At 50.9% G+C, this 14910-nt stretch overlaps 2 protein-coding genes across 5 annotated transcripts in view; both read left to right on the forward strand.

The window, feature by feature from the left end:
* Window positions 1-3824: 3824 nt before the first annotated feature.
* On the forward strand, window positions 3825-6689 carry Mrpl52 (mitochondrial ribosomal protein L52). Of its 4 annotated transcripts, none has more exons than XM_050126234.1 (5): window positions 3835-3969; window positions 4040-4100; window positions 4174-4241; window positions 5655-5719; window positions 6522-6689. In XM_050126234.1, the coding sequence occupies exons 1-5, from the start codon at window positions 3846-3848 to the stop codon at window positions 6666-6668; spliced, it is 465 nt and encodes a 154-aa protein (XP_049982191.1). In that variant the 5' UTR covers window positions 3835-3845; the 3' UTR covers window positions 6669-6689. The 4 variants fall into 4 exon arrangements, with proteins under 4 accessions (XP_049982194.1, XP_049982191.1, XP_049982193.1 ...); XM_050126236.1 differs by having other exon boundaries at window positions 3856-3969; window positions 4043-4100; window positions 5655-5726; window positions 6522-6625; XM_050126235.1 differs by having other exon boundaries at window positions 3887-3969; window positions 4043-4100.
* A 2301-nt stretch (window positions 6690-8990) lies between these two features.
* The window catches only part of Mmp14 (matrix metallopeptidase 14), an 11077-nt gene continuing 5157 nt past the window's right edge, over window positions 8991-14910 (forward strand). Inside the window, exons 1-4 of the mRNA XM_050126211.1 lie at window positions 8991-9357; window positions 13027-13175; window positions 13612-13734; window positions 14056-14363. Coding sequence (XP_049982168.1) covers window positions 9250-9357; window positions 13027-13175; window positions 13612-13734; window positions 14056-14363 — 688 coding nt within the window. The 5' untranslated portion in view covers window positions 8991-9249. The remainder of the gene's footprint in view (window positions 9358-13026; window positions 13176-13611; window positions 13735-14055; window positions 14364-14910) is intronic.

The raw sequence follows: 14910 nt of genomic DNA on the forward strand, positions 1-14910 counted from the left end.
AGAGCTAGTTCCAGGACAGGCTCCAAAACCACAGAGAAACCCTGTCTCGAAAAACCAAAAAAAAAAAGAAAAAAAAAAAGAAACATCTCCAGTATAAAAACCTCCCAGTCAGCCAGGCAGTGTGGCACACACCTTTAATCCCAGCACTCAGGAGGCAGAGGCAGGCAGATCTCTGTGAGTTCGAGGCCAGCCTGGTCTAAAAGAGCTAGTTCCAGGACAGGCTCTAAAGCTACAGAGAAACCCTGTCTAGAAAAATCAAAATAAATAAATAAGTAAATATTAAAAGAAAAAACTCCCAGTCTTACAGAAGGAAACGGAAGCTTGAAGATAAGCCGTTATACCACTCTCTCATGTTCTTGTCCTTGTCAGCACGTGTTTGTAACTGTAACCCACTAATGGGTACATTTGTAGCTTTACCATAAAGGACTTTGACTTACACAATCACCCTGAGCTCAGGAGTTCTAAACCAGCCTGGGTTACATAGCATGGCTCTCAAAATGGAAGTGGGAGAGGCAAGGAAGGAGGGAGAGAAAGAAAAAGAAAGAAAGAGAGGGGAAAAGAAGGGAAAATGACTCCTTCAAAGGCTGAAATAAATATCAAAGGAAAATAAGCAAAACCAGGTACGGTAATTCAAAACCTTTAATCCCAGTGTTCTGAGGGGTGATATTGAAACATTGAGGACAGCCAGGGCTACCTAGCAGGTACTGTGTCATCCAGAGCTGCATAGCAAGACCCCATCTCAAAAGCGGTGGTGGACAGGTAAGGCAGAGCTAGCTTTAAAGGTTTAGTATCCTGTATTTGAAATGCTTGGTATTGTTAACATCTAGGAGTCTTTTTTCTTTTTTCTTTTTTTTTTTTGGATTTTTCGAGACAGGGTTTCTCCGTAGCTTTTTGGTTCCTGTCCTGGAACTAGCTCTTGTAGACTAGGCTGGCCTTGAACTCACAGAGATCCACCTGCCTCTGCCTCCCTAGTGCTGGGATTAAAGGCGTGCGTGGTGGTAGGAGTCTTTTTTTTTTTAATGTGTAAGTTTTCTGCCATGTATACTTGCAGCCAGAAGAGGGGATCAGATCCCATTACAGATGGCTGTGAGCTACCATGTAGTTGCAGGGAATTGAACTCAGGACCTGTAGAAAAGCAGCCAGTGCTCTTAACCCCTGGACCATATCACCAGATCCCGGTTTTGGCATTTAAAGACAGGGTTTCTCAGTGTATTCCTGGCTGTCCTGGAACTTGCTCTGTAAACCAGGCTGGCTTCAAATTCATCCTCCTACCTCTGTCTCCCAAATGCTGGGAATAAAGGCGTGTCCTGGCTAGGCATCAAGGGATCTTAATCAGTTTCATTTCCATTGCCAGTTAAGGAATTAACACTCTGAAAACTCAGAAAAATCTCAAATGCAACAGGTAGATGTAATGATTGTTCTGTCTCTTTAAGAGACAATCCATGCCCACTCCCTCCCCCATCTGCTGAGGCAGGCTGATCTTCAGCTTCTGGCCTGAGCTCTCTCTTTTTTTCTGTCTTCCCCTCTCTCCACTTCTTCCCTTCCCCCGCTTCAGTCTCTCTCTTCTCTCTCTGCTCTCCTCCCCTTCTCTCTTGCCCCTCCATAACCCCCTGAATAAATATCCAACCTCACTCTGCATGGCGTACCTATCCATGTCTCTGTCTCTTGCCCACCTGCCATGTGTCTCCCTGCCTGGGACCAGCCACCGCTCAGGGACTGGCAGCCATCTCTGCCTGGGACTGGCTGCTCTCAGGGCCTGCTGCCTGCCACCACATGGCCCCACTACCACTGCTTGGGGACCTACAGCATTTCTGCTACCTGCCGCCACCGGGGATCCTGCAGCATTTTTAATTTTTCCATTACAGTAGGAGCAGAGACATCTCAACCATAATAAATAGGAGCAGACAGAATCAGCAGTTGAAGATGGGCTTTTATTAGAGTGAAGAAACAGATGAGTCAGACACACAGAGGGAAAAGGCCCTATGCAAAGGAGAATGGGGGGACTCAGAAAGACAAAAACCCAGTGTCTTCTCCAGGTCTGGGTTTTTGTTTTGTTTTTTAATTCTCTGAAGAATTTTCCTCCCCTAATTTAGGGTTGGTCAGTTTGAAGACAGGATGGATGATTGACCCACAGCTGCTTTGTAATGTGTCCTTATCTAGCCTTGAATTGATGGAACCAGTCCATCAGCAGGAGGCCTATGAGCAGGAAAAAAGGCCAGAAGGCCTTTGGGTTTTTGTTTTTTATGTGCATTGGCCTTTCCCCTGCATGTATGTCTGTGGGAGGGTGTCAGATCTTGAGGTTACAGACAGCTGTGAGCTACCATGTTGGTGCTAAGAATGAAACCCAAGTCCTCTGGATGAGCAGCCAGTGCCCCTAACCACTGAGCCATCTCTCCAGGCCCAAGGCCCTTGTTTTAAACTGCCAAGCTTTTGGTTTTTCAAGAAGGGGTTTCTCCGTGTAACAGCCCTGGCTGTCCTTGAACGCACTTTGTAGACCTCAGGCTGGTCTTGAACTCAAGGCGTTAGCCACCATTGCCCAGTTACGGCCAGGCCATGTTATTTTTGTGTATGCGGGAGATGGACCCAAAGTCTAAGCACGCTAGGCAAGTACTCCACCACCAGCACCATTACCAGCCCTTAGTACACCTGGTTTTGGACTAAAGTTTCTTCATGACACCAGGTGTGGAATTTTCCTAGATTTTGGAGCACTTCAGAGCTCAGTTTTCAGGTCTGGCCCACTCAAAGTATACTTAACTCATGAGAATGTATGTTGGACGCTTTTAAAAAGAGGACTCAGAAGCTGGGCGATGGTGGCACAAGCTTTTAATTCCAGCACTCAGAAGGCAAAAGCAGGCAGATCTCTGTGAGTTCAAAGCCGGCCTGGACTACAGAGCGAGTTCCAGGACAAGCTCCAAAACTACACAGAGAAACCCTGTCTCTAAAATAAAAAATAAAAATAAAAAACAGGAAAAAGCCCGGCGGTGGTGGCGCACGCCTTTAATCCCAGCACTCGGGAGGCAGAGGCAGGCGGATCTCTGTGAGTTCGAGACCAGCCTGGTCTACAAGAGCTAGTTCCAGGATAGGCTCCAAAACCACAGCGAAACCCTGTCTCGAAAAACAAAACAAACAAACAAACAAAAAAAAAACAGGAAAAAGCAGGAATCAGAGACAGACGTTGGTAGCACATGCCCTTAATTCCCCTTAATCCCCCTGCACTCAGGAGAGAGAGGCAGGTCTACACAGCTAGTTCCAGGGCAGTCGGAGGTACACAGAGAAATCTGTCTCGCGATGTGTGTGTGTGTGTGTGGGGGGGGGGGTGGACCAGAGCTGCCGCCTTATATCCCAGCATCCTGGAGGCAGAGTTCAATGCCAGGTCTACACACTAAGTTCCAAGACAGACAGAGCTACATAGGTTAACTCTCAAAAAAAAAAAAAAAAAAATTGCACCAGTACAACTTCCTAACGGTGTCCTGAGTCCTATTTCCATGAATGTTCTCACAAATAACATGCACTTTTCCTTCCCAGCACTCGGCTGTAGTATTAGCCACGTCTGTGACCATTTGTTTTCTCTAGACCCATCGCTCTCACTACTTCGGTTTGGTTGTTCTGGTTCGTTCTATACTTGATCATGTCTTGATCCGAAAACCAGTGTTAAAAACCATGCAGAGAAAAAAAAAAAACCATGCAGAGTGCTGCACAAAGAGGTTCGCTGGAGGCTACTCTTCGAATTATCCCAAAATTCTGAAGCCTGGATGCACGCGCGGGATAGATCCTCCTGCCCAAAACGCCCAGCCCGCAGCTGGCCCTGACTTCCGTACGCTGAGCCAAGATGGCGGGACCCGCGAATGAAAACCACATTCAAGATGTCGGCTTCCGGTTTGCCCCGCAGCGTCGCGCGTGGCCATCGGGGCCACGCCCACTTCCGGTCCCTTTGCCACGGCATGGCTGCGTTGGGGTCTTGGCTGTCCAGTGAGTGACTGTGGGGTTGGGGACCCGGGATCCCGGGGTCGGGCTGCCCTCTAACTCCCGGCTCTTGCAGTAGGTGTCCGGAGGTTGCACTGCAGCGCAGCGGCTCGGGCCGGCGGCCAGTGGCGACTTCAGTGAGTGCCGGGCGGGGGCGCGGCGGGACCTGGAAGCCAGCCGAGCCCTCACCTACTGTGTTTCCCCACCCAGACAGGGACTGGCTGCCAACCCTTCCGGCTATGGGCCCCTCACGGAGCTTCCTGACTGGTCTTTCGCCGGTGAGCCTTGATGTCAGTTTTTTTTTTTTTTTCCTTTTCCTCCAGGAGACCAACCCCGGTAGGGATTGGGGGCGTGTCTGGGAAAATATTGAACCTTTTACTTAGGCAAGAGTTTGAAGAAAGGAACTCTAATTTTGTCTGACTACAGAGCTGGGTGTGGCAGCTCACACCTGAAATCTTAGCTTTTGGGAGCTGAGGCAGAGGGATCACTGTGAGGTCAATGCAAGTATGTGCTTCTGAGTGTGTCCCAGATTATCCTGAACTACAGAGTAAGATCCCGTGTATAAATAAATAAAGAAAGAAATAGTTGGCTAAGGAAGGGGAGTAGGGGATCATGACTTATAGATATAATTCCAATTTAGGCTGGCCTGGGGCTGGAAGGGTGTGTGGCTTTTATCTTTTCAGAAGGGGGCATGTGTGGTAAATGCATTTTTAGAATTTGACTCCACATACACAAGGAATTATTTGGAAAGCTGCTGAAAGGAACGCCGAAGATCCCTACCAGACTGAAGATGGCAGACTCAATCCAGAAGGCTTTTCTCTTTTTTCAAAAAAAAAAAAAAAAAAAGTTATGAGCTGGAAAAGATGCCTCAGAGGCACTGACTGTTCTTCAAGAGGAACTGGGGTTCTATTCCTAACCCCCACATGGTGGCTCACAACTCTTTGTAACTCCAGTTCCAGGAAATCTGGTGTCAATCTCTCTCACTTCCACTTGCACCAGGCACCCACAGGGTGCAAGCAAAACACTCATTCACATAAAAATAAAACTTTTTTTTAAACATAAAATGAGGAAAGAGTAATGACACATGCCTGTAATCAGAAGGCAGAAGCAGAAGGATTGAGAACTAGGAAACAGCCTTGGCTGTCTAGTGAGACCTTACATCAAAAGTGAGCCAGATGGTGGTAGCGCACGCCTTTAATCCCAACACTCTGGAGGCAGAGGCAGCCGGGGTTTTGTGAGTTCGAGGCCAGCCTAGTCTACAAAGCAAGTTCCAGGACAGGCTCCAAAGCTACAGAGAAACCATGTCTCAAAAATTCAAAAAACAGTGAATTCGGCATTGCAGATGACCCTAATTCCATGCTAATCACATGACTAAATTAAATAATAGGAACGTGCCTTGGAACTCATTTTCATGACTGTTGTACCTCACCACTGAAGATGCTAGATAAATTTTACAAAACTAAGCTAGAGTAGTTGTGAACTGGTTTCCTCTTCAGTATTATTTTTGATGGGCAGTGCTGGGACTTGAACCTGGGCCTTACATGCTAGCCCCCACCCCCGCCCTGGCGGGTGTGAACTGAAAGAGGGGAGCTAGTATTTCCCTATCATAATAATTCCTGTCACATCATAGTATTTGGAGAAGATGGCCCGACCACATTTACCACTTGCCTTTTTCTCTCCTCTCTCTGTAGATGGCCGTCCTGCTCCCCCAATGAAAGGCCAACTTCGAAGAAAAGCTCAAAGGGAGAAGCTTGCAGTGAGTAGCTGGAACTCCAGCAAGGCCTGCGTTGTTTCTAATTGGAGGAGGGAAATTTAGATCATCATTTCTCCTTGTTTTCTTAAGATTGACTTTTATATGTATGTGTTTTGCCTCTATGAATGTGTGTTTACCACATGTGTGTCTGGTGCCTATAGAGGTCAGAGGACGGTGTCAGATCCCTCAGATCCCCTGAAACGGAAATTACAGATGGTTGGGAGCTGCCATGTGGGTGCTGGGAGTTGAATCTGGGTCCCATGTAAAAGCAGAAAGTATTCTTGACCACTGAGCCATCTCGGTTATTATAATTTGTTCTAGATTGTGTTGTGCCTGTGCTGCTGTTTGGCGGTATTTGGGAGCAAACCCAGGGCTTCCTGGGTGCTAGCCAAGTGTACCACCAGCAGCCTCGTCTCCAGTCCTGACAACCGATAACTTATTTATTTATTCATTCATTTAGGCATGATATATAGACCAGGCTGGCCGCAAATTCACAAGAGATGGGCCTGCCTTTGCCTCCCTAGTGCTAGGATCAAAGGATGGACCACCCTACCTGCCCAAGCCAAATGTTTTAATGGCACTGTGAGAAGGGATGGCTGGAGTAGGGGGCTTGTGGCAGAAACCAGTATCAGACCTTCCCTTCACATTGTTAGCTCCCTTCTGTCAAGCACATGCTGGTCTGATGCCAGTCAACAGCATCAGTATTCAGCTGAAATCCTTTGACTTCTGGAGAGAAAGAATATCTGCTCAACGGTCCGGTCCGCTTGAGCCCCAGGTGTTATTTATTCTTTTCCTGCCGTTTCAGAGACGAGTTGTACTGCTGACACAGGAAATGGATGCTGGATTACAGGCATGGAAGCTCAGGCAGCAGAAGTTGGAGGAAGAAAGGAAGCAGGAACATGGTCTTAAACCCAAGGGGATTTCACTGAGAAGTCCACTTCCACGTCAATAAAAAACAACTCCATTCACACTTTCCCAGACTCTCTGCCTTTCTTTTCTGTCACCAAATACTTTATCCCATGAGAATGATGTCATTTTTCCCGCCATTTGTATTGACAGTAAAAGACCTCAGGCACCAAGAGGAACTTTAAAATCACTGCCTGTGAGGCTTGGCCCAGTGCCCTTAGTCAGCGCTCCATTCCAGTTCAGCCAGATCTTGCTCTGGGGCTATTATTTTGCCCCTGCTGTAGAAACAAACCCAGAGCCCTGTGGAAATTAAGGACACCACCACCCTACCACTTAGCTTTGTTGCTCTGGGATTTTAATCTCTGCCATGCTTGCCATGGGGCCAACCCATCTAAAGAGCAGTGGCTGCTCTGTGAAGGAAGAAAAGGGGGCAGTACCAGTTTTCCTGGTTTTATCCAGGTCCTCGAGTCACAGCTTAGCCCATAAACAGCTCATTTGTGTGCAGTTGGCATTCAGTAAATGTTTTGATGAAAAGGGCTTCCCAGGGGCTGAAGAGATGGCTCATCAGTTAAGAGCAGTGACTGCTCTTCCAGAGGTCCCAGGTTCAGTTGCTAGCACCCACATGGCAGCTCACAACTGTCTGTAACTTCCTGACAGCCCTGGCAAAACACCAATGCACATAGAATAAAAATAAAGAGGAAATTTGCTGTAGATTTTTAAAAAAGAAAGACGGGCTTCCCATCGGAGGTCATTTTTTTCTTTTTGAGATAGGGTCTGCCTATAACTCCAGCTGGTCTGAAACTGGCCATGGACACCAAGCTGTGGGTTTAAATCACATGCCACCATACCTGGCAGAAGTCTCTTTCTTAACCATCAACTCGTGTCCAGATACACGGTCCAGGAGGCACCCACTCTGGAAAGCTGACCTAGGAAGAATTGAACTTGTATATTTAGTCTTCTGCTGAAGGAGTTCTGTTCTGACTGAATTCCAGAGGTTGGTTGAAGTGGGTTCTGTATTTCCTCACCCCTAACAATGCCCCTGTGGCACTAATACCCACTGTGCACCTCCTGGAAACTGCCAGTGACCTGGCAGCCCTTAGTTTCACTGATCATGAGCCCTCTCCCAGATTCTGAAGGCAAGGACTTTTGTTCCCCGCCAGTACTGGATGCTGGGCTTGCATCTTCCCACCATAACCGCGGTCGGTAGTTGTGGATTTCAGGAGCTTCCCACCTGGCCTGGTTTCTACCCTCTGCTCTGCTGCTTCCCTCTATTGCCTTCCCTCCCTTCCTCTCCCCACTACCTCCTTCCTCTCGCTGACCAAACGCAATTCTTGGAGCTTACATTTCGCTGATGGTCGAGTTTTCTGTCTCCCACTCTTTTCCTGCCTCTGTCCCACTGCTTGGTGTTTTTCCAGATCTAATTCTCAACCTCTTATCTATCTGCCTTTCTTACTGCCAGCTTCAGCCTGTCCTCCCCTCCCCTGCATACCTCTCCTTTTGTTTTCCCAGCCCACCAGCACGGAAGCTGTACTCTAAGGAACGGTCTCCAGTGTAAAGATGGAACAAAACTCCAGAATCCTAACTCCCATTTCTTCCTCTTCCAACAATTTTGTTTGTTTGTTTGGTTTGGTTTTTCGAGACAGGGTTTCTCTGTGGCTTTGGAGCCTGTCCTGGAACTAGCTCTGTAGACCAGGCTGGTCTCGAACTCACAGAGATCCGCCTGCTTCTGCCTCCCGAGTGCTGGGATTAAAGGCGTGCGCCACCACCGCCCGGCTCTTCCAACAATTTTAATCAGACTTCCATTTGGCTTTCCCCAACCTTGAACCCTTTTCCTACTAGCCCCTGCAGTTCACAATGGAACAGCTAGATTGCAAAAGCCATTAATAAAGCAGTGGGCCCCAAAATTTAAAGTAATTGTGATTGTTGTTTGGTAATGGCTTCTGTCACAGTGTAAGTTTGGGGCAGAAGGAGGCTATCCACAGGTCTCAGCACACACACCCCTTGTTAATAAATGCCCCTTCCTCGCGAGGCATTGAAAACGTCATGTCACCACCTTCCCTAACCATCAGACCTCCCAACACTTAACACTCTTGAAGTGAGACATGCTGAATACTACGGGAATCGGGCCACCCAAAAAATGCTTAGGAAGAGAAAGTCTTCCGCATCCGTCCCCTGGGACACCCAGTCTCCTAGTTAGTTGTCAGCTGTGGCCTCAACCCCTGCAGATGGCAGCCTGCACCACAGAAAGACAACCCCCCCCCCCCCCCCCGCTCTTGGCTGTAATTGGATTCAGGCTGAAACAACCACGTCCCCACCAGGAAAGGAGGGCATTGGGGCGGGGGCGGAGGAGAGGCTTTGGGAGAAGGGAGGGACCAAAGGAGTGAGCAGAGAAGGCTTCCAACTCAGTTCGCCGACTAAGCAGAAGAAAGATCAAAAAACGGAAAAGAGAAGAGCAAACGGGCACTTTCAGGAGCAATCCCCTCACCTCCAAGCCGGCTGCCCTCTAGGAATCCAAATTCCGTGCCTTCCGAAGACAAAGGCGCCCAAAGAGAGCGGCGGCGCGACCCCAGGGCGTGGGCCCCGCCGCGGAGCCCCCCGCACCGCCTGGCGCCCCGACGCCAGGGACCATGTCTCCCGCCCCTCGACCCTCCCGCAGCCTCCTGCTCCCCCTGCTCACGCTCGGCACCGCACTCGCCTCCCTCGGCTGGGCCCAAGGCAGCAACTTTAGCCCCGAAGTAAGTGAGCTCCTCCCGCCCTTCCCGGGGTTGCGTCCGCCGGGTAGGCGAGTCCGGGGGTCTCCAAGGGGACAGCCCCCGCTGAGAACCTCCCGCTGGCGGCGGGGGGTTACACTCTGCTGCTCCGGCCTTTCTTTTCCCTCCTTATCTGCAAACTTGCAAGTCGATCCAACTTTTTGCCTGCCTCCAGCCAAACTCCTCCGCCGCCGCCGCCTCTTTCCCATTCCTCCCTTCCCTGGAAGAACTTTGCAGCGGGGCCCGGACCTCGCTCTCCCGTGTTCTGTGCACTCTGGCCAGGCAGGAGCTTCACAAACACTGGACTCTGCTCCAACCCCGCGCCGTCCGGGCCGGTGTCATACGCGAGTTGTTCCCCCAGTTTGGCTGCGCTCAGGTGCCCGCGGCCCTACACGGGCGCATCTGTACCAAGTGGGGCGTCGGGGGGCGGCCGATCGCTACCCGCCTCCCAGGACCGCCCTCGGTGAGGGCCTCGGGCCCTGGCGTCGAGGATCGCGACGGGCAGAACTTCTGCGCACACAAAGCTCTTCTTGTGAGCCGCGGGGCTCAGCCTGGCCACCACCTCCCCGCGTCCTCGCCCTAACCGGCGCCGGGGGAGGGGGTGGGCTTTTTGTTGCTAATTGTTTTTCTGAGTTGATTGCTGAGAGAGTTGGGGGGTGGGGGTGGAGTTGCTCGGCGAGCGACTTGAGGGCGGGCCTGGGTCACCCTCAAGCGTCCCGACTTGCTTGGGCGCCCCCACCCTCACCCCCAACCCTTCCATGACCGTAGCCCACCCCGGTCTGAAGGAAGCAGCGTGGGAGTAGTCTGAGGAAGTTTTCCCTCCCTCTCTTATTTTGGGGTGAAGGTGGGAGATGGATTTAATCAGCTTCTTATTTTGGGCCATCCAACCCACTCATCCTGGTGAGGACCTGGGTGTGGTAGGGAAGGGCAGGGAAGGGCCCAAAAGGCAGGATATGGTCTGATTTGATTCCCTCTAGTCCCAGGCCCAGGCCGGATCACACCCTCTGAGGTGATGTCTCTGGGGCACACGGGGCACACATTGCCTGTGCCCCTGAAGAGACCTGGGGCTGAAGGGACAAGTGTGACCCTAGAAGTGGGGCCACACTGTGCATAGAGACTAGAAAGAGTAAAATCCTCTCTGAGATTGGAGACCAAACCCATTTGTCATAGAGGAGGTGACTTTCCCAGGCCTGAAGCTCCCATCTTGCCCCCAAAGAGAGTGCCTAACAAAAGGAACCCCTGGAAGACTGCCCACTGCCAACTTCTTTCTCTCCTCCCCAGCTTCCACTAGGTCCCGTAGGGGAGGGGCGGCAGCCTTGGCTCCACTTTAAGTGGGTCATGGTCGTCCCAGAGCCAGAACCACCATTTGCTTCTGGAACACAGTCGGGTGGGAAGCTGAGGGAGGGCGGGGCAGCCCCAGAAGAGGCCAGGATCCAAGGTTTGATGTGGAGCTGGAGAGCCCCCACCCTCTTGGCCTCCTACAGTGGGAGGTGTTCCTTGACTTTCTCATAGGGAATACCCTGCACTTACTGATCAAGACAATGCCAGCCAACTAGATTCTGCCACCCAAGATAGTTGTTCCTTCTCCAGGCCAAGCTGGCCTCGGGCAGCTAGGTCGGCCCTTCCACCAGGCCTCCATAGCTCCACACTAACTCCAGAACAGTGTGTCTAGGGCTTCACCCTTCCCCCACTCAGCCGCAGACACCAGAGTCCTCTCCTGTGGTTCCAGGCTCATAGTCTGTGGTTCTTGCTTCGCTCAGAGCCTGGCTCTGTGAGATGGAGAAAGAAACTTGCCCAGTCTGGGAAAGGAAGAAAATGATGGGGACGCTTTTCTTTTCTGGCTTTGTGATACTCTTCCGGGGAGTCCTTTTCCTAACAAAGCATCCACTTTTCTCCACAGGGTACAGGGCAGGGTTTATGAGTGTGCTTATTTAGACCTGCCTATCTCTTGAAAGGCCCAGAGGAGAGGGGTTTACCCAGAGCTCCTGACTGTGCTCTTTCTCCCACCGTTTCTCCATTCTCCTGTAGGAGCATTCCTTCTATTTGGCTAAAAAACCCTCCACTCCTCCTGACTTCCAGCTATGGGGGGAGGGAGCAGGCCACTCCCATCCTCCCGTAAGCCCTGTAGCAGCTGTTACCCTAGCAGGGGTCAGAGTCTACAGGTGAGACTAGGTGCAAAGGGAGTTTCCTGCATACTTGGCACAGGTCAGGGCAAGCCTTCAGATATGAGGGAACAGCTCTGGATTTACCCACCTTGCTAGGGCCCTCTGACATACAAGGGGTTAAAAACTCCTGAGCCCTTTGGAAGGGTTTTGGTTAACAGGTGATGCTAGGGAAGTTTGGCCAGGCTGATTGGCAGAGGGAAAGGCTGGGTTGTTTACAACTCAGGCCCTAACTCCATCAGCCTTGAGGGGAATCACTTCCTGGAACTGTGTTGCAATTCCTGCCCCTGTTGGGCTCAGGTCCTAAGTCAGCTGCTCCTGAATCACCCCCAGACCCCACACAAGAGCATTGCTCCACCACCCATGCCTAGCCCTGATGGGGAAGCATCATGTGGAGATAAATCCATCCTAATGACCACGGGTAGGAGATGCAGGACCCAAGGCACCTGTGCCCTTTGCCCTCCAAATGCCCATTCTAGGCAACTTGAAGCCCCCCTCTGAACTCCTTAAATAAGGTAAAACTGGAGTAGGCCCAGCTCTATCTGGATCATGGCTCCCTACAGAAGAATCTAAGCATCTTCATAGTCCATACACAGCATGGCTTCTTTGACTTTCCAAGGCTAGATCGCTAGGTCATAGAGTATTTATTTGGGGTCCTGACTGACTAGCTACCACCTCCAAAGAGCCCAGCTTCCCCGTCAGCATCCAGTCTCAACCCTGGCTCCTTTCCTGCTGAGGGCCCTAGAAGTGTGGTACCTCTGTTGCAGGAACCCCCTCACCCTGTTCGACTCCACCATTCTACCTATCGTGGACATAACTCACTTTCCAATGGGACATGCCATCTTTGCAAGGACTGAGAGGAGAAAAGTGCTGGAGAAAATGCCAGCTCTAAGAAGACATTCTGGAGCGTGGGCATGGCTTAGTAAAATGCTTGCATCAAGCTTAAGGGCCTGAATTTAAACCCTAGCACCCATGGCAAACACCAGATAAGATGGCACATACTTGTAATCTCAGCGCCGGGGAGGCAGAGGCAGGCAATTCCCTGAGGCTTGCTGGCCGGCTAGCCTGGCCTAATAAGTGAGCCACAGATTCCAATGAGAGACCCTGCCTAAAAAAAAAACAAGGTGGACAGCTCCCAAGGAATACACCAGAGCTTGACCTTTGATCTCCACATGCATGTAAGCACCAACCAAAAACATCCTAAGACTCTCTCAGTCCACTAATGCTCTCAATTACTAGAGTACTACAACCAGTCAGGACCAATGGCTCTCCAACCATACAGCTGTCTGCTCCCCATCACCCTTGGGGACAGGCACACTGGGATCTAGATCAATATAAGTCAGCCGTTAGCCTGAAAGTTCCTGGCAGAACCAGAATGGGAGCCCATCATATTTCTCGTTGAGCCAAGGACATCTGCCAGGCACTGTGGAGAGGCAGGTGGGCCCCCTGGACCATGTGGAAAGTTCTCTAAGCCATATCCCTCTCCCTACAGGCCTGGCTGCAGCAGTATGGCTACCTACCTCCAGGGGACCTGCGTACCCACACTCAACGCTCCCCCCAGTCACTCTCAGCTGCCATTGCCGCCATGCAAAGGTTTTATGGTTTGCAAGTGACAGGCAAGGCTGATTTGGACACCTTGAAGTAAGTTCCTAATGTCCACTGAGTACACCGAATACCAGAAGTGCTGCCACTTGAACCTGCCCCTGTGCCAGTGTCCCAACCCTCTCCCATTGGTATCATTACCTGGCCTTTCTCTACACCGGCATATACAAGGCCTCATCCAATGCTGACCTGGGGGCAGAGGCCAGGACCCTGGGTCAACTGTGGCACTCCACTCTCTCCCCTTGAAGACTCACTTGTTTATTTGTTTGCTTGTTTGGTTTGGTCTTTCGAGACAGAGTTTCTCTGTAGCTTTGGAGACTGTCCCGGAACTCACTCTGTAGACCAAACTGGCTTTGAACTTGCAGAGATCCTCCTGCCCCTGCCTCCTGAGTGCTGGGGTTAAAGGTGTGCACCACCACCACCCGGTGCTTTTTTTATTGTTTGTACTATGCTGACCCCAGTGTTTCCTCCCCAGGGCCATGAGGCGCCCTCGCTGTGGTGTGCCAGATAAGTTTGGTACTGAGATCAAGGCCAATGTTCGAAGGAAGCGCTATGCCATTCAGGGCCTCAAATGGCAGCACAGCGAGATCACTTTCTGGTGAGTCCGACTACGAGAGATTGTTCTCGCATCCACTACCCTTCCCTCTTAATTGGCTAAGGTAGAGGCAGGGGTGGCCTGTACTAGTCTCCTCCATTCTTAGGGAGTGGGAAGGAAAAGAGCTCTAACCTTGCAGAGAAGCGCAGCCATCTGGGGGATACACTAGTGCCGACACCCCCAAGACTTTGGTTCTTGGGGCTGAGACATCGAATATGCACTAGCAAGGTGGCCGGGCAGTTCAGCCAGGGCTGGGAGAGCACAGGGAACTTTGCCTCATTTATCCTAACGCTTCCCTTCTCTACCCTCACATCTGGGTGTCAGCATCCAGAATTACACCCCCAAGGTGGGCGAGTATGCCACATTCGAGGCCATTAGGAAGGCCTTCCGAGTATGGGAGAGTGCCACGCCACTGCGCTTCCGTGAAGTACCCTATGCCTACATCCGAGAGGGTCATGAGAAGCAGGCTGACATCATGATCTTGTTTGCTGAGGGTTTCCACGGTGACAGTACACCCTTTGATGGTGAAGGGGGCTTCCTGGCTCATGCCTATTTCCCAGGCCCCAATATCGGAGGGGACACCCACTTTGATTCTGCTGAGCCCTGGACTGTCCAAAATGAGGACCTAAATGGTGAGTAAGGGAACCCTGAGTTCCACCCTGGGTAGCGCATGCTGTCCCTTGTTTATAGAGGGGTCTCCTTCCAGAAGCTAAGCTAGCAGTATGTAGTAGCCAGCCCGGTCTGCATAGTAAATTCCAGCCAGCCAGGGCTACAGTAGTGAGACCCTGTCTCATAAATCAGTAAAATTAAAAAATAAGTCTAAGTGCTGGGGCAGGAGGATTGTGAGTTTGAGGCCTGCCTCAATAAACAACAAAGCCGGCAATGGTGGCACAGGCCTTTAATCTCACCCAACACTGGGGAAGCAGAAGCAGACAGATCTCTGAGTTCAAGGCCAAGCTGGTCTACAGAGTGAGTTTCAGAACAACCAAAACTACACAGAAAAACCCTTTCTCGAAAAACAAAAAACAGCTGGGCGGTGGTGGCGCATGCCTTTAATCCCAGCACTCGGGAGGCAGAGGCAGGCGGATCTCTGTGAGTTCGAGACCAGCCTGGTCTACAAGAGCTAGTTCCAGGACAGGCTCCAAAACCACAAAGAAACCCTGTCTCGAAAAACCAAAA

This window comes from Alexandromys fortis, unplaced genomic scaffold (assembly GCF_014885135.2).
Source record: "Alexandromys fortis isolate MF-2015 unplaced genomic scaffold, M_Fortis_MF-2015_v1.1 scaffold_258, whole genome shotgun sequence".
Taxonomy (NCBI): domain Eukaryota; kingdom Metazoa; phylum Chordata; class Mammalia; order Rodentia; family Cricetidae; genus Alexandromys; species Alexandromys fortis.